The 25,398-nt window shown below is 42.0% G+C and overlaps 1 protein-coding gene across 2 annotated transcripts; it reads right to left on the bottom strand.

Annotated features, from left to right (window-relative positions):
- Positions 1-1,519: 1,519 nt before the first annotated feature.
- LOC102027623 (sodium-dependent glucose transporter 1B-like) lies at positions 1,520-25,398 on the bottom strand. Of its 2 annotated transcripts, none has more exons than XM_013510843.1 (4): positions 25,359-25,398; positions 7,530-7,698; positions 5,979-6,095; positions 1,520-4,922 (listed from the first exon to the last, which is right to left on the bottom strand). In XM_013510843.1, exons 2-4 carry the CDS (start codon positions 7,633-7,635, stop codon positions 3,958-3,960), a joined length of 1,188 nt encoding a protein of 395 aa, XP_013366297.1. In that variant the 5' UTR covers positions 7,636-7,698; positions 25,359-25,398; the 3' UTR covers positions 1,520-3,957. The 2 variants fall into 2 exon arrangements, with proteins under 2 accessions (XP_013366297.1, XP_013366296.1); XM_013510842.1 differs by lacking the exon at positions 25,359-25,398 and adding an exon at positions 16,819-17,152.

The raw sequence follows: 25,398 nt of genomic DNA, 5'->3' as shown, positions 1-25,398 counted from the left end.
ACCTTTCGTGACTGGCCTGAACCCAGCTGGGAGCTGCTAGACAGACCCAGCAGCCATTCCTAGTTCGGAGCTCAGCCAACCCCTCTCCAAGATGGCTCCCAGCCAACTGCTCTCTCCTGTGGGACAACTGAGCCTTCAGCACTCACCCCCAGCCAGTGCAGTCCTTCATGTCCGCTGCTCCCTTTTGCTGCTGCATATGTCTGTGGAGACCTCCAGTGCTGCCAGCAGTCACCATGTGTCTTCAGGTTTGAACAGCTCCTCTCATGCAGTGAGTCCTGACTCAGGGAGAAGGCTCTGCCATCTGTCTCTTCTTCTTCATTGAAATTTCTCTCTTTACTCTCTCTGTGGGCTTTGATTCTTGCTTCAGAGCCTTCCTGGGCCCTGGGGACCCACCTCCCTCCTTCTTGTCTTCCTCACATTGCTATATTCCAGTGTCTGGATGGCAGCTCTCAGAGAGGCTCTTTGCTGCTTACCACTCCACCATCTTCATGCTCCTTCAATGTTACTTCTTAGAATAAATCTTCCTTCCAACATAGGAATACCTATTCAAACTTTAACAGTGCTTATGATCACATATGACTGTTACAGTTTGAATTTTTATGTCTCCCCAGTGCATATATTAAAGTCTTGATCACAGAGTGGTACTATTACTAAGCAGTGGAACCTGTGCAAGATGGGCAGACTAGAAGATCTTTTAGGTAATTGAGATAGAAGGGGATTGAGGAAACCCCAACCTTTCTCACTCTGTTTTGCTTCCTGGTATGAGATGAATGGCTTTCTTTTGTCATGCAATCTCTCCATTATGTGTGGCCTTCTCAGAAGCCCAAAAGCAACATAGACTTTTGGATTAACCATGGACTGGAACCACCACAACTGTGAGCCAATACACATCTTTCCTTTTTAAAATGATTTCAGGTATTTGCTGTACAATGGAAACTGTTTAATACAAAAATTTTGTACCAAGAAGTTAAGTCCTTTGTATTACTAGGCAAGCACCCTAACACTGAGCTACCTCCCCAGTCCTTTGCTGTTACTATAGCTGACGATATAGAGAAATCTGTGATTTTTAAGGAGAGAAAGCCTAGAATGCTGTAAGCAGAGATTACTGGATGATTCTCAGGAGGGCTCAGAAGACCAGAATGCTGATAGGAATGTGGACCGTAAAGGCATGGATTTCAGATGGAAATGAGGACCATGCTAAGAATTGGGCTAAAGGCCATCCTCGATGCATGATTGAGGAAAGGATGACAGTGCTGTGTGTAGTTCCTGAGACTTGGTGGAGTTTGAGTTTTGAGAAGATGGGCTACTTTACTTGGTGGAGTGGGTTTCAAGGCAACAAAGCATTCAGGCAGTGGCATGGGCTTAACTGGCTGGTTTTAGCAATATTTACAGAAAGCAAGCAGGAACAGCCAGAAAGACATTAAAAATTGGTATGTTGACCAGATACAGAGCACGTATAAACTTTTGGACAGTCAGGTGATGTTATTACCACTTATAAGAAGAAGCCAAAAGTCACATATTACAGCAAATGGTTTTATTCTATGTGTTACTGCCATGGTATGGTGTATTGCTGTAGGCCTGAAAGCAGTGGAGCCAAGCAGTTGTGGACTAGAACCTCAAAAACTATGAGCCAAAATAAACCTTTTCTCCTTATAACTGAATGATCTCAAGTGTTTGTTACAGTAACAGAGTTCTGGCTAACATAATGGCCATTCACATTTGGAACTGTGAAACCCTAGTAAATTCCAGTGTGCATTTCCAAATGTTGTGTCATGTTCTTATTACTATTATTCTCTCCCTCTGCTCCATCTTTTACCCTCAAAAAGCAGATGCTGATAGGAGATTTCCTCTTATAACAAGGCTACCAGTGGCCAACAGCCTGAGGGAAAGCAAGAAATGGAGCAGAGGTACTTTCCAAGCTCAAACTAAGGGAAAAGTACAACGTAAAAAGAGCAAGGAGACGTTTTACTATCAATTTCCCCACCGGCCCACTACAAATTGTTGGGTATTAACATGAACAAAGGCTGTGATGGGAATATAAGGAGAATGGGCAGAGCTCAAGAAATATGCTGCATTTCACTTAGGACAAGCCAAAGCTATTTTTCTTAAAGCAAATTTATAGAAACTAAATTCTCAAACATAATACAATCAGGTATAAATTAGATAACATTCAGCATAAAACTTGGGAAGAAGTTAACAAAATCTATCATCAGTTCTCATTTATCAAAGGATGGCCACACTAGATTTGCCACACTCAGATGAAGTGCCATTTGTCATCCTTGATGCCTAGGCCACCAACCTACCTTTTCATTTTTACTTTGGTTTCCCAGGTATTTCCAGCTCAGAAAGAAGAGCTCCACATGGTGAGTGACACACACATCCTAATCTCCAGAAAACATTGTGCCCTGTTGCAAACTGAACTTTCTGCCTGGTTTACTGTGTTTACAATATGATTACTCCTCAGAACCAGTGAGGATCAAAGCTTGAAACAGGAAGAGCTGGTCCCAACTTTTCACATAGTCTAGTGCCTCAAGAAATTCTTTCTGTAGCATCAATATTTATGTATTCAAAATCAGAACACTGTTTGCAGATCACATCTGAATATAAGTACAGAGAAAACTAGCATATCAATATAACTTTTTCTTAGCCTGAAAAAAATATAATCTTCATTAATTCAATACACTATGGTATTTCACTGACTCTCAAATAGACTATAAAATGCAATATTATTTTACATTTGCATACAAAAAATTTCAATTAACTTTGTCACAATGTTATGTGATCATTTATTATAAGACATCTTGATTTCAAAGTAGATAAAAATGTGGGGGAAAGATATATACTGCAATGATGAAATGCAGCATTCAAATATGTTCTTCACAAAATTACAAATAAAATATTAAACACTAAGTACATTAAACTGGCACATATTCATAACTAATAGCATTTTCTTAAGGCTATTTTTTCACTTCTCTGTTGAAAGGGAGAACAGGCTCACAATGACATTGATTTCTAGAAGTATCTCATACAACTGTAAAACAATGGATTTTCAATTTGGAAATCATCTCATTCTTGCGTCTAATATCAGAGACCAGGAGATGAGACAAATGAGGCCTAAATAAAGTGCCTCAGTGTAGAGTCAGGAGGCAGAGTCACAGTTGGAAACTCAATTTTTTGGTGCTGCCATGTTCTTTTCAGAGACATCAAAAACCAAGTTGACCATTACCATTCTTTTGTCCAACCCTATAGATAAAGTAAATAAATTATATAAAACATCTATTTGGAAAGATGGTCTTTTATGAAACTACACTCTACTTTCCAGGCAGCTTATGAATGTCTCATAATTTGCTCAGCAAATCCATTCCACTCCTGAATGAGTTTTGCTGTTACACGTCACTCAAATTCAAATGATTTCTCTGTATGTGCTAAAAGGTAACAACCATAAAATGTTATATAATCAGCCTCATGTCAAATACTAGTCTCATGCAAGATCCTACTGTATGACCACTTGGTAGTTTATGAGTCTGTGGGAATGACAGAACACTTCAAAAATTTTTTAGCACTTGCTGTAGATGAACCTAGAAACTTGCATCAGCAATGCATGCTGAAACTCTGCTAATGCTCTGCTCTGCCTGGCCTCTTTAGAAGTGGTGATTCTTCAAGAAAATCAGTAAGTAATCCATCTTTTCTAAGCATTAGTCCCTTTCATCCTGATTTCTGACAAAGTACTTCACAGGACAATTCCAATATTAGCTGGAAAAGACTCAAACGTTATTGCAATTGAGAGGAAAGAGTTGGAGATTTCAGGTGTGGCCTCCATTAAACTATTGCTAGATTTTTACACATTACAGAATGACAAATTATATCACTCAATCACTTCAAAGCCATCTCATTGCATTCTTCTACATCTTTTCCTCATTTTCCTCCTCCTAGTTTTGAACCAGAGGGCAAAGCTTTCTAATTCTCACTTTTGATGTTTTCCCTTCGCTGGTGATAGACAGAAAAGGTGGCTAATTTATACATCACAGCAAATAAAACAGTAATGAATATTGTTGACCCCAAACAGGTGTAAAGTACTACTGGCAAATCTGGGTATTGTCCTTGAAGAGTTCCTGCTCCTGCAGGAAGAGCCATTACCCCCAGGGCAGCGCCAATTAGAAGAAATGCTGCAGAAATTCCACTTATGCTTGTGTACTGCTCAATCCAAGAAACACCACTGGGAAAGATGGCAGCCATTGAGGCTCCATACACAGAACTCGTTATCCAGAGACAAAGTGGGCTCTTATCAAAAAGCACCAGGAATAAACACGAGACCACGCTGCCAATGTTGCTCAGCACAATCATGGTCCCAGGCTGTAAACATGCAGCAAAGAAGATTGCCAGGCCCCTGCAGGCTGCAAAGGTCCCCCAGAAGAGGGAGTTCAACCCAGCGGCTTCGCTTTCCTCCATGCCAACGTGGGTGGTTGCAAAGGAGAAAATGTAAGAGCTGTAGGTTACCTCAGCTCCAACGTAAAAAAAGAAGAACAGAAAAAGGAAGCAGAGCAGGGCCTTGTGATGTTTAGCTCTTCGAGATTCCTGAGCAGATGCTGCTGACTTTTTGTGCCTTGAGCTTTTCTTGAAAAACAGAGCAAACAAGAAGACGGAAACTACAAAGATGTAAGTGCTGATAAAAGCATATGCCCACAGTAAGTTCAAGTCATCAGGTGCTGCAAACAGAAGGTCTGGGTCGGCTTCAGGTGATCGGTTGAGGGCTGGATGGTGAAGGTCAGGCTCTGTGTGGTTTTCAGCTGACACTGTCGTCCCCAAGGCCAATTTTGCCAGAATAGGAGTCAAAAAGGCACCCAAGGCAAAACTGAAGTGTAAGGCCTGCATATGTGGGGCTCCTTTGTCCCCCCAGAGAGCCAAGATAAGGACGTTCCCACCTACCAATGAAAGATGGGGAAATTGTTTAAGTTAAGCACAGTGATTACATGATCTAAGCATTATAATATTCATAGTTATCAAACATTGGACCTGAATCATTTCTGTGATTGAAGAACTCTAACCGTCTGCCACAGACTTACTATATATAATATTTCACTATTAGAGAGGGATCACATTACCACAAATTACTGCAATGGTTTCTGTAGTTTTGATTGGCAGTCACTTCAGGAATATATTATATATATAACAGATGCAAAACACAGGCTCAGGAATTCAAACTTTTGAGGATTCTGTTGTGTCTATTACACAAAATAAGAACACCTTCCAGCATCTGCAATTAACTGCTTACCTAGATCAAAGGCCAGTGTTTTGTAGCCAACTTATTTTTATTAGACATATAATTCTACCCTGTAACTTTGCAACCAAACTAAACCTAAAGTGTAAAATATCTCCAAAATCTACCCAGTAACTTAAAGCACAGAAGGGAAGCTAGAAACCAGGATTTGGTGGGAGGCTAATATCACTTATATTATTTAGATTTTCAAAGACATGATGATACACGGGGCAGCAGAGCAGGAACTTCTGAGTGAGAAAAGAACAGAAAAGGAAAGGGAGGGAAACAGCGCATGCCACAGGTTTCTCTTAGCTCAGTAACTGTGGTTCATTTTAAATTGGATGGCTGTTTCTATGCCTTCACAACCAAATAGTGGTTCCTATTTATGTCCTACTAACCTGTCAATTCCTCTTGCATGGCAGCGATAAAGTTCTCTCCTGAAATGGAAGCCCTCTCATTTGCACTGTAATTATTCATAAGAGGGGGCCCTACCCTATGCTGATACTGTAAATTTCCCATAGAATAAAATCCTATAAGTTGTTTTCATAGCAGGTGGTGAGTTTGACGCCCTCATTAGCAAGAACAGGAGCTGCCAGGCGGCTCTGACTGGCCGACTCCATGAGCACCTACATAAGTTCAAGAGCTTTGCAAGTGACAGTTTCATATCTCCTGCTCTGCTTTCCCTAGTCATGTTCCAGATGACACTGAAGGATTCACTAACCTGTGTCCAGAATACCCAGTCCAATACCAGTGACAGACATCATGACAATCAGCAATGCAGCTGTCTTGCAAAGAGGAATGAGATAATGAGCAACTGAGGTAACCAACATCAACACCCCTGAGAAGAAAAGGTAAAAAGTCAGCTATAAAAAGCAGTGTTCATAAGGTTCCTGGGTCAAGTAAACCTAAAAACTTACAAAAATGCTATGTAAAATCAAATTAAAACTTGGATATCTTGAGAAGATTGCAGATTCTACAAATGGTTATTTCACTGAAATCTTTTATAAGCTCTATGGACTACAAAATATAAATTACCATGACATAAATTATAAATTACCATGACTATTCTGGTACTGCTAGTAATAAAACTATAAGTTGTAGCACAAAGAATCTTTTACAACAAAAGAGACAGACCAGAAATTATTTCCATAAACATTTTGTATTTAATAACTGAAAAAGACTTTTAGATCTGAGGTAATGTTTAAAAGGCAAAAAGAAAATGCAGTTATTGTAGTTGGTAATAAAACTTTAATTTTCAAAAAGAGAGAGAAATAAAAGATATGTAGTGCTGGACTGAGAATGTATGTAGCTCAGTGCTACATTGCTTGCATGCCATGTACAAGGCCTTGGGTTCTTTCTTGAGACCTCCCCTGAAATATGTGTGTATGTGCACATATACATACGTGTGAGTATATATATGTGCATATGAGTGTGTGTATACATGCACAGGTGTATATACTTACAGGTACAAAACACACATGTGTGTGCATATGTGCATATACAGTGTGTTCATACCTGTGTATATGTGTGTATGTATGCATGTGAATATAGCACATCTGCAAAAAATTGTATGTATACACATTTAATTATATGTGTGTATGTATCTGTACACACATTTATATCCACATATGGGAAATACAGAGGCTTTTTTTATTCACCAGCAATAAAAGATTATTCTCCTTTCTTAGGTATTTTATCACACTAATCTAAATTTTTAAAATGTCATTTTATTCAAAAAAAGAGTATGTTAAAAGCTTCACAGTCTATACCTCCAGGAAAATTGGGTAGTTGGGGGTCATCACTGGTATGGGGTAGCAGGAACAAAAATGTAGCCCTCATCAGTCCCACACCATCCTGGACTGCTTATTGCTCAGTCCAGAGGCCATGGAGCTGGGGCAGGTTCCGGGAGCTTATTCCGATCCCTGTGGCCCCAGGAGGGCTGCCTTCCACCCTGATGGATGGATTGAGTGGCTCCCTGTGACCCTGGAGTGCTTCCTTGATTATAGTCAAGGTTGAGCAAGCTGAAGGTTATACACACACACACACACACACACACACACACACACACACACACACACACACACCAGAGCTAATCTAAGTTTCCTGAGGGCGCAGAACAGAGTACCTCTTACTGCCAAGGTGAGACACAGCAGGACACCTAACACTGCCCGCGTCAGCAGCCTTTCTGTAGGCTGCTGTTTCTCCTATGGACAGCCAAGGTAAAAACTCATCGAAAGTCATCAACAAAGAAGTGAAACTGTTGTTTACTTACCTAAAAGTAAAAATTGATTGATACGGTCAAAAAGAATTCCACAAATGGCACAGCCACCCAAATATCCCAAAGCACGACCCACAAATATTTGAGAAAGACTGCTCATATTTTGGTTCACGTTGCTTGCCAAATCTTGAAATGTGGGTCCCAGTATAGCAGCAGCCAACCCCTGAAATATAAAGACAAAAGCTTCTACTTACAAACAAAATAATCTATATCTACTTTATGTGCACCATGAAAAACTTGGGGAGTGAGCCACAGTGCAATGTAGAGGATTACTTCAAGGCTCACAGTAAGAAAAAAATAACAATACTGGTATTAATTGAACTACAGACGCCTATGCTTTTTCTTTTCAAAATTCTCAATTTTTAAAAATTATTTAATCCTTTTGGTTTTTGATTGCATTTTGTTTTCTGTTTGAATAGTACCATAAGACTATTCTATATTAAAAGTTAATAAGGAACTGGGGATGTGATTCAGTGGTAGAGCACTTGCATACCATGCACGAAACCCTGAGTGTCATCCCCAAGACCAAAACAGCAATAAAATGAAATTTAGTGTTAAATCTATTCTTGAAATAGCTTTCTATATTTTGACATGCATTACATGTAATAACGTGAGAATTTTGGTGTCAAAAATTTAAATTATCAAAATATTCTCATCTTTGCTACTGTTAAAACAGCAATATTTCTGGTGCATATGGGCTCTTTCCTCTCAATAGCACATATAAAATATTCACAATAAACAATTTAAACATTTTAATTCTATATTTTTCCTCAAAGAAATACTCAGCCATCAGAAGTATAGTTTGTAAGACCTCCTTAGAAAATTTTACATCCGCATGTACAGAATAACTTTAAAAATAGAGTTTAAATCAAAGACAATATATTGCGATAAGCTAAATTAAAGAAAATTTGGTCTGAGCTGTTTCCATATGTACCACACTATAATCTAACTTCACATATCAACAAACTGTGACCTAATGGGAGTATCGTTTTATGACAAATGGCCAAACTTTGGTCAAATATCTGAGCCAATCTTTCAACCAACCTCAGGCTGCAAAATGCACAGATATGTCCAGATAATACAAAGAAAAACTGCAGGTTTGGGGTATTTCTGTATCTGACTTTCTTTCTCTATCTACTCTACCCTTATTGCTGGGTGCAGTTCTTTTAACCTTTATTGATGCAGAGTGCTTCCCAATTCACAAATCATTTCTTTGCTCAATAAAGTTTGGTAAATTTAATTTATCTAATATTTTTCTTTTAGTGGATTAACATCAGAGATCTAAAGTAAACCTCCAGTAACTCCAGGGGGACTGTGTGATCACACGTATGGACCAGCCAGGGCTCCTCGTGTCCACTGACCTCACATAGCAACAGAGGGTCCTGGGCACATTTTCTCTTTGACTTTAGCTCACAAATTTGTCTTTGGGGCTCTCTGAGCATTTTTGTCCAGGATCACATAATTAACTGGATTGCATCCAGAGTGAGGCCTCAGATAGGTACTTTATGAAAATTGGGGCCTCCAAATCTAAGGCAGCTGAGATTCCAAGAGTCTCGGTGTGTACTCTCTGAGATACAAGCTAACTTTATTCACAGAAGGTATGGCCTTGAATATTTTGTTATTTTTGAAAAACTGAATTAATCTTATTAAGGACACTTTAGAGTTATAGTGGCCACAGGTGGAATTTTTTGCCTAGATGACATTACTTGAGAGAGATTTTAGAAGAATTAGAATCCAAACCACAAAGTTAGTGGGACTCATTCTTTCATTACTACACAAAGGTGTCTGAGATTAAATAAATCAAAGTTTACCTCTTTGCAAACTTCCTTGAAGAAAGTAAAAGAAAAAATCTTAAACATCCTTTTTATAAATATTAGTCAAAGACTTCAGCCAGCTGCACAGAAAATTCTACTCCATTGGCTAGAAAAAATTAGGATTCATGTATTTTTTAAATAAAGCCCTGTGTTTGATATTTTACCTGATTCTGGGCCAAAATTTTAAAAATTAAACTATAGATCTGTTTCTGTTTGTATACTGGTGTGTGTCTATATGTGTGATCTTTTTCTATCTGCTTATGATATTGAAGAATGGAATTGTTAAAGAGCTTTATTTAACTGGCTTTAAGAAAAAGACATGTTTACATAAATGAAATATTCTCTCAAAGTAAGAATTTATCAGGTGTGGTGGTACACACCTCTAATCCTAGCCCTTGGGAGGCTGAAGCAGGAGGAGTGCTTTGAGTTCAAGGCCAGGATGGACCTAGTGAGTTTACAGCCAGCCTGAACTACATGGAGAGACCCTGTCTCAAAAGGGAGAGAGACAGAGACAGAGAAGAGACAGAGTCAGAGACAGAGACTGGGAGAGAGGGAGAGAGAAAGACACACCATCCAAGCTTGTGTGACTTGAGTAGTCTTTGGTTAATAAGAATATTGTTCATTTAAATAAAATGAGTGTATCTTCCGGGTTTTCAGTATTAATACAATACTTATCAGCTGTAGTGGTGATATTTTACCTGGTAAGGGGCAATAAGGGAAGGTGGTAGAGTAATAGAGAAAGAAAGTCAGATACAGAAATACCCCAAATCTGCAGTTTTTCTTAGCCTTATCTGGACATATCTGTGCATTTTGCAGTCTGAGTTTGGCTGAAAGATTGGCTCAGAATCGTAACTTTTCCTACTTAGGTTTACTGGTAAAATAAGTTTATGCCATGTGTACAGTACAAAAGTTGTCAGGAAGAAAAATAAGTTATGGTAGCTGGCTGTTTAATGTCTCATCTACATAAGCAATCCAGGCATAATTGTTAAAATTAAGTGAGTTAAACCCAGCATGAAGATATATGAGTATTGAAGCATCAGACTGCAAGTTCAAGGCCAGCCTGGGCTACTTAGTGATGCCCTCTCTTAGCATGAAAAATAAATACTCCTAGGGATGTAGCTCAGTGAAAAAGTACTTCTGGGTTCCATCCCCAGTGCCACAAAGCAAAGTTAGTAAAAACTCTCATGTAAAAGATGTTTTTCCTATACCAGATTATTTTACCATGCTTATTTATGATTATAAGTAGAAAGTTAGGTCTGAGAGCTATCTATACAAAGAACAACTTAATTCTTAGGGCTAATCAAAACAAAACACAAGGGGCCTATGATAAAATATTTCTGACTGTACCATTTATCATTACGGAGACTAAAGATATTTTGGACTACTAGTAAACAGATTTTATGCCACCTTGCAAAGTTACAGTGCGAGAGAGGATTTCCGTAAGAGAGGGTTCACAGATTTGCGAGTTGGCAGACTGCCGGTGTGACTTTCATGTGGCTCACTTCCCAGTGTTCACTGGAGATTAAGGTCACTCAAGGTTAGGAAGTTGTGTGCGGTAGCACGTGCCTGTAATTCCAGCACTCTGGACAGCTGAGGCAGGAGAAGGGCAAGTTCGAGCCAGTCCTGGACATTTAGCAATTCAGTAAGACCCTGTCTCAAAAAAAAAAAAAAAAAAAAAAATAGCCTGGGGGTGTAGTTCATTGCAAAGGGCCTAGGTTTAATCCCCAGTAATAGAAGAAAAAGAAAAGAAAGACAGTTCTATTTAATAAAAATGTTTTTCTTGGTAGGAGAGTATTGGAAACAAGGAGGAGCTAGCTCCTGAATTTCTAGGGAGCCTGAATGGGGTGGCCCTGTCTCAAAAAAATTTTAAGGACTGGGGACACAGCTCGATGCAAAGGCTGTTGGTTTAATCCTCAACACTGGGGGAAAAAAGGAATGCACAGGAACATGGTAGAAAGTTTGTAGAAGATGAACCTGTGAAAGAGATCTTTAGTGTGGCAAAACTGGCTAAGATTAGAGGGGAATTATGCAGTAGTTTTCCCTAAAAAGTGAAAATTAATATCAAAAGTACACTGCAAAACTAGAATTTTATCCTCTCTTTGAAGTCAAGTTTACTTGCTGTTTCAGTGATTTCCTTTTGGGATGGGTGTACCAGGATTTAGTCATTTCCTAGTGGGATTTTGATGGGTTTTTCCTTATATTTGAAGTAATTGGCCCATGAAACAAAGATGTGTGTTTTACTAAGTTAATTTCCTCTGTGTTCTCTTTATTCAATTATTGATCACTTAAATAAACTGAGTCTTCTCTATTAAAACAGCTAAGGCAGTTTAGCATCCGTGCAATTTCCTGTGTTTGCTTGTGAAGGGCTAACATCACTTTGGTTAAGTGACACCCTGTACAAAATGATCCGTGATTTTACTTTGATAAATGTTTTAAACTTCTGATGATTTGAAGGATCTCCTAAAAATCAAATTCTAAATTAAAACTTTTCTTGACCCTGAGTTAATTTTAGGATTTTCAAGATGGGCTCATGGACTATCTCAAAAAAATATCTCTATAAAAAGAGACTTTAAGCTAACTGTGATATTTTGTAAATTAAATTACAAGGGAAACATTGTCAAATAATGCGTAATGCTAAAATTTCTTTGAGCTATATTTGTATGGGTATTTTATGAATATATACGTAAGTTGTATGAAATTCCTAAAAATCTAATAGTCCTAAAATAACACTATCTGTTGTAATTATTAATATTAATATGCAAAGTCTAGCATAGTGCTGTGCATAGATACTACCAGATAATTAGGAGGCTGAGGCAAGAGGGTCGTGTGAGCTCGAGTTCAGGTTAGCACAAGCAGCAAAGCAAGACCCAATTCATTTAAGAAATATTCATCTGCAGCAGAAATAACCAAATTTTCTTGTCCGTTGCATCACTGTTATCATGAACTCTCCTCAGATCTTCAACCAGGGCCCTTTGAAGTCTTGTCCCTCACAGGCAGGTCAGTATTTCATCTGGTATGTGACTGAGCCACCATCAGTTGGGTGTTCAGGGACATCTATGGAAGGGACTCTGTCAAGAGCGGGTTTCAGATAACAGGATCACTCCATTGGACTGAGTAAGAATTCTTAGTAAACAAACTGACTGGCTCATAAACCTCAAGCTGATGTTTAACTCAAATTCAAGCGCAACAAGAATTAATTATATACTAAGGAAATGACCGGCAGGTTTTCTTGCTAAGTCAGCCAGTGCAGAAATTGTTGAGATACGCAATTTGGATGACCTCTGTAAGATTGATCCTGGTCTAATTAGCTATCATAACCTATTTAATAAACAGTGCTGGGCAGTGAACTAGAGAAACAAAATTTGTATTTGCGTTTGCATTGCTATGTGTGGACTCATGGGAAGCTCAGACGGTTGAATCTTTGCACCTTCCATTATTAAAAGCTTTGCGCTTCAAGACTCATCACAGATGACTGGTGCCATAAATATTTTAAATTGTAAAAAAAGGCTTAAAACTAATGGTTGGTTGTAAAACCCATCATACTGGTAAGATCAAAGAAACCAGAAATGCTATGCTTCCAGCACCTACTGGCTCATTTGAACACTTCTAGAGGGATTTCATTCGCTTGCCACCTTCAGTGTGTGTTTTTTGGTTATACAGAAGCATTCCCAGGCAGAAAGGCTGATGCTGCAACAGAAGTTACAGTGACTATTAAACGTCTTCTCATCATGGGGCCTTTCTAGAAAAACCTCTAGTTCTAGAGGTACTAGTTTCACTGCACAAGTCACAGTTAACTAAGTTACAAACATAGTGGCATAGTAGGCTAAGCTGAGGAAACTGATCAGATGCTTTAGTCAAAGGTGTTAGCAGTTTGTGGCAGTGGAATCCACTCCCCCTGGAGAACACAGGCTGACCCCTCATCGAGTAGTTACTGGAAGCCTGTCCCCTCATAACAGAACCTCTCACATTACCTCATGTATTTCATACAACTCCTAGTTGACTCGGTAGTGCAAGACTTTAGCGCATTATCCCAAAGCATATTTTCCCAGGCAAAAGAAGCCTTTCATGTCCCATCAACTGAGGACAATCAGAATTTTCATGATCTAAATCCCAGACAGTGGGTCTTGTGGAAACACCAGAAAATGACTGCCTCTGACTTTACTGGGAGGGTGTGTCACTGGAAGTCTTCTCCTTTTCCTTCTCAAATATTACCTGCTGTCCTAATCCCTTCCTTTGCCATACAAGAAAATACATGGAAATATAATGATAGCTTTAGAAGAGGCTAATGAAGAAACCAGAACACCCGTGGGGTTTGCAGGCGGATATCCCTAAATCAGGATTCAATTCCACTACTGCCAATGCTGCTTCATGTTCCCAATTAATCACCTGAAAGCCCAGGGAAATGGGGAAAGCTCTCCTTGATAGTCTAGTCATCACCGTCCCTTGCTTTCAAACTCGATGGAAACAGTGCCCTGACCTTGCCAATTAGTAACCTGACCATAGAGAAAAGCTGAGTACTGTCTGCAAAAGGTGTACTGTGGTTCAATGCATTGCACTCACAAAGCCCACGAATTACTTTACCTGGGAACAAGCAAATTCTTGTATGATGTCACTGCATTAAATCCAGTAAGGCCCCTTTCTACTAAGTGAGGGTGTGTTCCTCACAGCCTGCTATTAAAGGAGCACAAAAGAGTAAGTTTCCCCTGGACTTGGTCAAGCAATGCAGACTGTTAGCCCAAGAAATATAACTGACCTCTGCACATCAGCCACTAGGTGGCACACCATTCAGTCCCCAAGAGTCTAGATTGAGTCTGCAGAGCATTTATCTACTCTGTTCTTGACTCCACTGGTTCAGATCTTGCTCTTTGGACTGACTGACTCCTGCCTTCTGAATAGATTTCTCTAAAAGTTCCCACCCCTTCCACAATCAGTGGTCAAAGCACTCAGTATCCTACTGAAAGATAAATTAGTTTCCAGTGAGGAAAGTTCCTAATAAGATTCCTGGGCGTTCCCTCTTGGCAGCCGTGGGGTGCTGCCACTTGTATGGAATCTGAAGCAAACAGGCTAGTTAGGGGAAACTTGGATCTGTATACAACCAGATCTCCTTGAGGTTCAGAAGGGTAGAAGCTGCTCTCTGATGGGTGAAAACATTCATGTTCAACAAAAACGCTTAAAGGAACACAATTAGCTTTGATGTCTTCCTTCCCCATGCCGGGGGTTAGTGCATAGCACTGAATGAAAGCGAATGCTGTGCTTAAATTTCCCTTCATTTCACAGCTACAGAAAGAGTAATTTAAAAGGTAGCTGAGCAGCTGGGGGTGGAGCTCAGTTGGTAGAGCATGTGCTGGCATGCACGAGGCCATAGGCTCAAACCCCAGCCTGAAAAGACAAAGCAATGTACAAGAAATGGCTGACATTAGTGAGGTTTTGCTACCCACCACTGAACACATTAAGGAAAGTTCAGCGGAGAGGAGGGAGAGCACATGATGTGGTCACAGAAACAACCAACAGGTTTGCAAGCATCCTGAGGGGTGGGTGGCAGGCCAGGTGGTTCCAAGGTTTTCCAATCTTCATGCTTAGTGGGTCTCCAGGTTCCTGTGACTTGTGACACAAGTCTAACTGCACACATGGTTATCCGTTTGGATCAAGTGTTTTATAGCCACCCACGGTCCTCAGTCAACATCACTGGCTGAACAAAGACTATGACCAGTTGGGCTAAATACTGTTGAGCACTCTTTATTGTGAAAACTTTGAATGGCTTGGTTTTAGCAGTTTGGTTCAGGAAGACACCGGTTAAGGGTGTTCTTTAGCTTCTGGATATTACCGATATACCAAGATATCAGTAATGCAGCATCCCCCAGTAGCCATCCTCAAGTCTCCCCAGTGTGCTGTATGCCCTGGAGTCCTAAGCGTTCCTGTGCAGCCATCCTGTGTGCACCAAACACAACAGAAACACGAAGCACCAAGAATCACCCAAATCATGTCTCATTGTCAGTTGTGAACTACACAATTAGACCCTCTCAGTTATTTATGATGCTGACAGAAAGGGTCAGTGTCCAAGATTCCAGTGAACCTCTCAAAATGGAGAGCTGACCACAAGTAAGGAATTGTTACATTAAACCTAGCCTGAATCTGCCTGTGGACAAGGGGAACTGTAACCTACCTCAGCACTGCAATCTGCCTGTTTGTAGAACAAGTAGCTCAGCAGCCAAAGGTTCAGGCAATCACGGGGAGTGTGCAGCTCATAAATGTGAGAAGTAGACGAATGAGCTGCATCTGGTCAGACTGTTCCTGCGTGTCACTTTCTTATTCTATCTCTAGACACCTCCTGCCACATTCCTGGGTAGAGCACTCTGAATCTGTATTGTTTTTGGTGCTTCAGAGTTCCTAAGTCATTTCTTTGCCCAAAGTTAACCTGTCTAACCTTTTCTTTTTGTGTTACAACCCAGGGCGCTCCCACACTCGCTTCCTCTGGAAGAAGGCTTCAAGAGGAAATTCCCTGCACCCTTTAGGAAAAATAAGGTTTCTAAATTGTCTATATCTCAAGAATAACTGGCTCTAGTTGTACTTCTCTGCTCTCAGTGCAGCCTGTGTCCCCTTCCTAAGCTGGGCTAACCCAGCTCTAAAGATGTGGGATCGCAGATGCACAGTTCCAGGACTCTTAACAATAGTACTTCATTCCCTAAAAGAATTTACAAGATCTGGTGCACACTGCGGACTTTGAAGTGATTTTTTTCTCACACTTCTCTACTTCCCTGCCCCACCTCATCCAAAAACTTTAAGAAAAATTACAGCTCTCTGAGACGCAAGGTGACAGTGACTCCTCACAGGACTCACCCTTCCAACTCTCCTGACTCACAATTAACCAGTGATAAGAGGAAAGTTTCTGCAAATACTGAATTGACGGGCAGGCCAGGGCTTTGGCTAAAGGCACTTCTTGCCATGTATCTTGCTCCAAGCAAAACACTGAAGGACCCAAAGTCTTGATTAATATAGGATTGTGGGCAGAGTAAGTGAGGTTCCTGGCTCTTCCACTTAACCAGCTGTGTGATCTGGAATTCACTTTCCCCCTGGGGTTTATATTTTCCAGCTGCAAAATTAAGTGTTTGGCTGAATTTGGCCAGGCCATTACGAAGAGAAAAATCACTTTTCTGTGTAATAATTTGGCATGCGATAGAACAATAGCCGGAGATCTGCCAACCCATGTTGTATCTGCCCATTGAATCAAGGACATGAAGGAAGGTTAGCTGGATTGGAAAACATACTAGGAAAATCAATTTCCCACTTGACAGTAGCCCTCCATGATTACAGCTGTGCCCGCTTGCTAGATGAGGAAACCGAGGCCCGGGCAGATTAGTTAATGACCCAAGGTGACCGTGTGTAGGGGGCCAACTCGAGACTCTGACTGGGAAGGCCACGTTCTCTGCAGAGAACTCTCGGGCCCGGGAGGGTTGCAGCCCAGCTCTCACCATCCCCAGGAAGGAGGCATACAGGACCGCAGTGGTGAACCAGCGCAGCGCGCTGCCTGTCCGGGGCACCGCCACCGCCTTCAGCTCAGGCTCGGGGGCCGAGGCCTGGAGGAGCCGCTGCTCAGCAGGCGGGCGCCCGGCCCCACCGAACTCCGTTTCCAGCTCCAGGGCGGCGGCGACAGGGAGGCGGCCGTGCTTCTGCCGAGATTTTCTCCGCTGGACTCTGTGGAGGCCGAGCCCTGCTCCCCCTGGTCCGCAGGTCCCTCCGGACGCTGCCTCCCCCAGGGAAGTGCTGCATCCCGGCGTGGCCGGGGCGGACTTCGGACCGCACGTGCGCCGCGGGAGAGGACGCGCGCTCCATCTGGTACATGTCTTGGTTTTGGAAAGGAGGCTTGTAGCCAGCCTGCTGTTTTGCTCCATCCGCTACGTGGCGCGGTTGCCTGGGCGACCGGTCACCGCTGTCAGGGTTCCGCAGCACCTAGGACGGGCGCCCCGCGGCAGAACAAGCGGGAACTGCAAGCTCCGGACTGGTGCATGAAGGCTGAGAGGGGAGACCCAGGGATCCAGCGTCCCCACCCCCACCCCCCGCCGAAAATATCAGCCGAGGAAGGTGCCGCAGTAATAAAAAGCAGTACCTCTCAGTGCTGATCTGAGACAAGGATTACCGTTACACGTGTAACACCTCGATCCTCAGGGCAACAACCTGCATCCTGTGCTAGCCCTGTTTACGGCTAGGAAGACGAAGACATACAAAGTATGAAACAACCTGCCCAAACTCAGTCAGAGAGTCAGTGGCCATATACGGATACTGTAACGGTAGCGCAGAAACAAATCTGGGTCCAAAGCTGGAATTTCGGCTAAACACAAGACTTAATTTCAGCAGATAATTCCAGAAATTGAAAGGAGTGGAGAAAGACTTCGAGTCACAGGAGTACTCAATTTGCATCTGAACCTTAACTGACCTTGATGGACAGCAGAGGTTAATCTTGATTAATGCAGGTCTCACTTAACTGCTCTTGAACACCCAGCAGAAAAGTATAACCAAAGACATATAAAGGTAGTAGTAACATAGGCTCAATATGAAAAAGGGACTGCAATCACTGGCCCCTGCTGACAGTTTCCAGCTAGTATAACTGCAGACAGGTCTAGGAGCCAGCTGGTTACAACTGCTATCCTAGTCCTTTAAGAACAGCGTCTGGATGTGGCTCCTTCCTCAATATGCCTTTCCATTCCAGTGATTTCTAAAGTGCACTCTGAAACTTTCATTGGAAGCCTCTGAAACATCAAGATAATGATAGATAACAAAACCTAAACAGTTAGAGTTGGGCACCCAGGAGAGAGGTGGTACCTTTATGAGAAATTTTATTTTAATTGAAACAATATAAGTAAACTGATTATTTTAAATTATTCTTTACTTTTTTGCAGCCCTTAGATTGGAAACAAGAACCTTCCCCATGCTGAGTAAGGACTTTGTGTAAGATAATTATAGACAACTAAGTTAGGTAGCAGTCAGACAGGAGAGACCCTCAAGGGAGTCAGTGCAGAAGAGAACACGTGACAGCTGTGGCTGGAGGTGCATCTGAAGAAGACTGAAGTCACAATAGGCAGATCTATATACTTCCCCACGGGATAACTGGAAGTTTGAGATTATTGGTACCACACTTTTGAGACCTCCCCTATAAACAAACCATTATCTCATTGGGGGTGGGCTATCCTCTCCCAACCACTAAGACTAAGGCTAAGATTAAATACAAGAATAAGACTATCAATTATTGACCAACAACTTGGGATTCCTTCAGTGCCACACTCTACCAAGCCCCGTGCTGGCTTCTACCCCTGGAGTCAATTCTTGGGATTCCCTGGCCAGCTCTCTCCCAGATCTCCTTAGATTGGTGATAGATCACTAATGCTGCCCAGAAGCTCCAGAAAACACCTGGACCAGCTTAGATGCCAAGCTTTGGGTAACTCTGGCTGGGAAGGGTAAGTCCATATTTTTTTTGATCAATACTGGAGCAAATCATTCAACCTTGCCTCTTTCCAAAGGCCAGACTCCTTTACTTCAACTTCTATTGTAGGTATTGATAGCAAATTCTCTGGGCCTTTTAAAATTCCTCAAATTTTGGGGAGCCATGGGCAGGGAGCGCCGGTCTTCCAACTGGCAGCTCGCTCCCTGCCTCATAGGCCACCGAAGGGAGGGCCTCCGGTGCATGGGGAGCCATGTGGCTGAGAGTGCTGTGGTGCGCCGGCCTTCAGGCCGGCCGCTGCTGCTCAATTGAGAACTATCATGACACAGAGAAACAATGACACAATTGGCCCACCATGCACCGGATGCAGATGCCCACCTAAGGACATGTGTGAATCCTTCAAACATGGAAAAACCCCTGGGAATACATGCTATACAACGGGCCACTCTTGCTCCTGCCATTGAAAACCAGAAAGGTCTAGAGTCAGCAGAGGAGCAGCTGCTGAACAAGGACTCAGAGAACATGAGAATGCAGACTAAGCCCAAGGAGTCAGGGTTCCTGTGGACTGGGGTCATGAGAGCCACTTGGAAGCTGTAAACCAGGAGGACCTTGCACAATACCTGCAGAGACTTCCTGGAAGCCATTCTTCCCCTGACAGTACAGGCTGTGGTGGAGCTCTGGAGAAGTCTGCAGCAGGATTCCTTCTGCCTGTGCTGACAGTTGGGGAGAGGACACTAACTGGTTGTGAGGTCCCAATGCGATGGGAGGCTGGAGAGAAAACGCTACAAAAAATGGCTTTTGCCCCAGATGGCTCACTTGATTTTTGACAACCCTTAGGCTGTAACTACTTGTTAGATCCTTCTTGTGTATCTCTGTTTTCTTGAGAAACCACTTCGAAGATACCACCGTGTATTACAGCAGTCATTGATATTTTCCTACTAATCTATCCATAACTCTGTAATGTTTGTATTGTTCCTATCTTATTTCATAAATGGATCCATGTTTATTATTATGTGTTTCCTACAACAACCATTGAGAATTATTGAATGATTATTCAACAGGTCACTCATATATAGTTCTATTTATATTCTTTAGAAGCCACTTTGAAGATACCTAAATATAGTACAACAACTATTGATAATCTCCTACCTCCTTTCTGTAGCTCACTATTATTTGTGTATTTGTTTTCCTGAGAAACTATCTTGTAGATAACAATATGTAAAACAACAACCATTGATAATTTCCTACCACTTTGTCTGTAATTTGGTAACCCCCCCATTATTGTTATCCTTCTTTTACTCTTTAAAATAATAAAATAAAATAAAATAAAATTCCTCAAATTTGACATCAATTAAGTCAACAATTTTTGCCCCCTCTTTTCTGATCATTCCTGCTTGCCCTGTTCCCCTCCTTGACCAAGGTTAATGATGTCATCCATATGCCCTTACCACTATTGCTCAGACCTTCTTACCTACTGTCTTTTGCCTTTTTAAAAGCCTTTAAAGAAATTCTCAATAATAGGGACAAAGTGGCCCCAAACAGCGCATTTCTGAATTCCAGCTGTTTGCCTCCACTGTATGAAACTCACAGCTGCAGGCTGGATCAAAGTCCCAGGCAACACCAAGGGTGTTTTCATTGTGACATGTAACTGGGTCAGGCTCTGGTCATGAGCCCAACCACAATGATATGTATTTCTGTATTCTGTTCTATATGTCCCCCTTTAGATAACCATACATTTCCTTTATGGTTACAATGTTTATCAAGGGCCAGGGAAAGGATGAAACAACCCAGGCAAGGTCATAGGTAGTTCTCAGGCCCTGGCATTCTGTCTTTGGAGAAGCATTCCAGGGCTAAGTCAGGACTGCAAAGTTAACTCTTTACAACCCCTCTGGGATGTTTCTCAAGACACATTTTGAGACTTGCGTTAAGACTAGAATTATTCTATCTTAAACTGATATGCTAAGAGTCACCGTCCCCTACAGTATCCAACCCATGCAATCTTTTATTTTGTATCCCCCACCTATTACCCATTACTCAGTCCCCAGTTCGAAGCCTGCTGTCTTCATTATTGCCTTATATCCCTCTTCACAGCCTCTCTTCACCTTTACCTGGACGGACCCTGACACTCTCAGGTCCCAGCAGCTGACCTGGACTGTTTTGCCACAGAGCTTCAGAGACAGCCCCACTATTTTTGCCAGCCCCTTGCTCATGATTTGCTCTCCTTCCACCCATCCATTTCCCACCTCATACAATATGTAGACAATTTCCTTCTCTGTAGCTGCTTTTATGAATCCTCCAGACAGAATACTCTCCTACTCTTACAACACTTAGACACAAAGGGCTACTGGGTGTCTCCATCCAAGGTTTAAATCTTCTCTCCATCTGTCACTCATCTGGGCATTATTCTGCATGAACACACTCAAGCCCTCCTTCCCGATTGTGTCTAATTATTTCTCAGATCCCAATCCCCACCACAAAGCAACTATTTCTCTCCTTTCTTGAGGTGGTAGGATACTTCCATCTCTGGCTTTCTGGCTTTGCCCTCCTTACCAAGCTTTTACACAAGCTTACAGAAGGGAACCTGGCTTAACCTTTAGATCATAAAGATTTTCCTCACTCTTCCTTCCAGACCCTAAAAGAAGCTCTAAAATCTAAAATCCAGCCCTGGATTTACCAGATTATACTCAATCTTTCTGTCTATAAAATCTATAGTATGGCAGTTATGCAGTCATCATTCTGGCCTAGGGGCCAAGCCCACACCCAACTCCTTTCCTTTCTAAACAGCTTGATCCCACTGTCTTAGGTTGGCTGCCCTATTTATGGCCTTAATGCTTACAGAAGCTCTGAAAATTACTAGACACATGCTGCTCATGCTACACTCCTCTCATAACATGCATATTCTCATTGCATCTCTCTCACCTTCTATCCACTTGTATCTCTTCAAATTATGCACTCTTCATAGAAACTCGCAAGGTAACTGTTGTCCTGGGTCCTGACTGATCCTGTCTCTCATCTCATACCCACTCTGTCTCCTTCTGGATACCAGATCCACACAATTGTCTGTCCCTCACCCACTTGACAACCTTGCCTCTTCCTCATATTTCAGCATTCCCCATGTCTGCCCCTGATAACACTTGGGTTTTTCTATGGGAGTTCCTGTAAGGTTTCCCACACATCTCTGGTTAAGGCAGGATATGCAATTGTCTCACATGATCTATTACAGAAGCTGTGGCTCTTCCCTCATTCACCACCTGTCAACAGGCCATGCTGACTGCTCTGACCTGTGCTCCTCCATTGACCAAAATCTTACAGGTTAATGTAGATTCCAAGGGTGCACTTCACATACTTCACAACCATGCTGCTGTGTGGGCAGAGAGAGAGAGAATTCCTTACCTCTTGAGGGTCCTCAATCATTAATGCCCCATGCATTAAGGCCCTTCTCCAAGGCAGCTCTTCTACCAACATGTGCAGCTATACTTCATTTTAGAGGACACCGAGGACTCTCAGACTCTATAGCCACTGGCAGCTAATTGCTCCTACTACACTACAAAGAACCAATACTTTGCCCTTTCCTGCTTCACCTCTGCCTACCCCCTCTCTAAGCTTTTACAGTATCAAAACTACCTCAAAGGACGAGTAGTTGCTAGATCAAGGAGAATTTCTCCTCCCTCCCTCACAAGCCTACAACTATTCTTTTGTCTCTTCATGACAATTTTCATGTAGGTTACAAACCCCTAGCCCATCTACTTGAGCCTCTTGTTTACTTTTCTTTCTGGAAGACTCTCCTTAAGACAATTACTGCTCAATGCTCTGTCTGCCAGGGAACTGGGCCTCAGGATTCCTTGAGGCTCCCTCCTTTTTCCCACACTCAAGCATGAGGCTTCTCCCCTATCCAGGACTGGCAGATTGACTTCACCCACATGCCAGGAGAATGAAAGTTAAGATATCTTTAGATCTGGGTGGACACCCTCACTGGGTGGGTAGAGGCTTTTCCTACCAGTTCAGAAAAGAACCTCAGCAGTCACTAATTCTCTCCTAACCAATACAACCCCTTGATTTGGCCTCCCTACCTCCAATCAATCAGATTATGGCCCAGATTTTATTAGTCAGATTATTCAAGAGGTGTACAAGTCACTTGGTATACAATGGAAGCTTCATACTCCATATGGCCTTCTTAAGGCTTATATCACTGAACTAACACTTCAGTTTCACAAAGACTAGGTTTCCTTCCTCCCAGTTGCTCTCCTTAGAATCTGTACTACCCCTAGAGAGTCTACAGGGTACAGTCCTTTTGAGCTTTTATATCACCGTACATTTCTGCTCAGACCAGACTTCAGCCCAGAGACCAGTCCCATTGGAGACTATCTCCCAGTTATGCAACAAGCCCAAAAAGAATACAGCACAGTACTAACCTTCTCCTGCCTTGTCCTGACAGTCGTCCTTATGATGATAACCTGGCTAACAAATTGGATTTAATTAAAGATCTAAACCCCCTATCCTTGCAAGCGAACTGGAAGGGACCTTTCAGAGTCTTCTGTAGCACTCCAACAGCTGTTCATTTGTAAGACCCTCGCAGTGGATTCAGCACTCCAGAATAAAGCTGTTCCCTACTGACAATTTGCCTGACCTCTCCTCCTCATGGAGGTTGCAAGTAATCTCCCCTACAGCCCTCAGGCTGACCAGAATCCCAGAAAACACCTAAATGCCCTGCCACTCTCTATCCTGTTGCTTCATTTATTTTATTCAGTCAGTCTATGCTGACCTGACCTGGTTTTATCCTCAGATGTCTACTCTTGAGTCTTTCTATGCCTAGACAGAAGATCTCCTTTTCCAGGCTATTCTGTGTGATTTCTCCCCTGAGTTCAAATTGTTTTCTGTTTTTCCTTACCTCCTCGTGTTTATTATAAAAATGCAATTAAACTCAAATTAAATTTTATCTATTTTTCTTCTATGAACATGTATTTGAATAGGTTAAAAGGACAGTGATTACAATAAACAATTTACAATAAAATGTTAAAGAAAAACAAGAGATAACTATAAGTCAGCTCATCTAGTATCCCTCTGCAGGAAAATTTGGGGGACAGCCAGGGACAGGTAAAGGACCTTGATGAGGTTTCTGGCAAATAAAGAGTGAAACTCCTGCTAGAGAGAATAGCTAAGAAAAACACAGCTGATAAAGCAGCTTGGCTCACTTCATGCAAGTATGCCAGCACCCCAGTTCCTTCCTCCTTCTCCAACCAGTTAAGGACAAAAGGGGACAAATTGGGAAGGATGGCTACATTATAGAAAACTCACTTAGTATGTAAAATATACACTCACACACCTATATATGTACATGTATATTTTATTATTCTCTCGCCATATTAACACACTAAAACACATGCATATCCTTTTACTAACTTAGCCTTAAATGTGAGATTATACTGTAAATCTCACAACATAAGCAACTGGATAGGACAAAGAGACCAAAGCAGTGTTTATCCAAGAGTGTATACACAGGCAATGGAAGAAGAAATGGCTAGATCAGAGGTCTTGGTATAGGGATGCTATAGGATCTCCAAATAATCCAATTAATATAAGGAAAACATTATAACTTCCAACTGGCTAAGTGTCCAATATGTCAAGTTCATGTTCCCCAAATTTGAAGAATGAATTCTAAGGAACAATGGCAGTAAAGAGCAGGAAATATTTATTTATTGGGAAAGAAAGCTTCTGTCTGAGAAAGAAGTGGGTTACTCATAAGCCCACTTTTCAGGAGAGGCTTTATGGAGTAAAATATCAATCATTATTGTCTATCCCTAGGAGAAATATGTTGGTGTAGTTACTCCACCTTTTGTCTTAAGGCCTGACCTCCAAGGAATGGGGCCAACCCCCAGTTTTGAGCCCTTCTGCCTACGAACCACCCTCCTTTCCTCCGGGACCTGCCTATTTGCCATTGCTAGCCTGCATCCAACACTGATCCACCTCATTTCCCACAGGTGAGCCACCTCTCAGTTTTGGGTTTTCCTGTCTCAGTTTCTCTCATCTCAGAAACACATAGGCACACACTGGGAAATCCTCTGCATGTCCCTTAGACGGGGTAACCACCCTCATGCTCCTTGGGCAGGGCTACTGCCCTTGAGCCCCAAGGTAGGGTTATTGCCCTTCCATCCATTGGGGCACCACTGCACTCTTGGTGATGGCCAACAAGAACAGGTGTTGGGGTTTTCTCCTAGTCACGCTCTCAAAATGAGTGACGACCCTTCTTGCAAAGTGTGACAGGCTGTTTTGGCCAAGGCTCTTGGTCATCTTTAATTGGGCCACAAAATGGAAAATACTAATTCCCACCCCCCCAAACACATTACACTCAGCTCTCTCTTGACCAATATAAACACTCTCAGGCTCAGAGACACCATTAAGCCAAAACGATTGATTTTAATATCCTCGGGGACCTACAGAAGTTCTGCTACTGCAATGGCAAATGGGGTAAAATCTATGTACAAGCCTTTATTGCCCTCAGGGCATGTCTTTCTCTTCTTCAGTCATGTGGGCCAACCCAAATTTGTCTGGCTCATTCCACATTGTCAGCAGCCTTACCCAATTCCTTCCACGATCCTCTGATGATGTTCCTCCTGCC

Source organism: Chinchilla lanigera, unplaced genomic scaffold (assembly GCF_000276665.1).
Source record: "Chinchilla lanigera isolate Chin_1 unplaced genomic scaffold, ChiLan1.0 scaffold00010, whole genome shotgun sequence".
NCBI classification, from domain to species: Eukaryota; Metazoa; Chordata; class Mammalia; order Rodentia; family Chinchillidae; genus Chinchilla; species Chinchilla lanigera.
The sequence above is the reverse complement of the archived record's forward strand: the minus strand, read 5'-3'. Positions and strand labels throughout refer to the sequence as shown.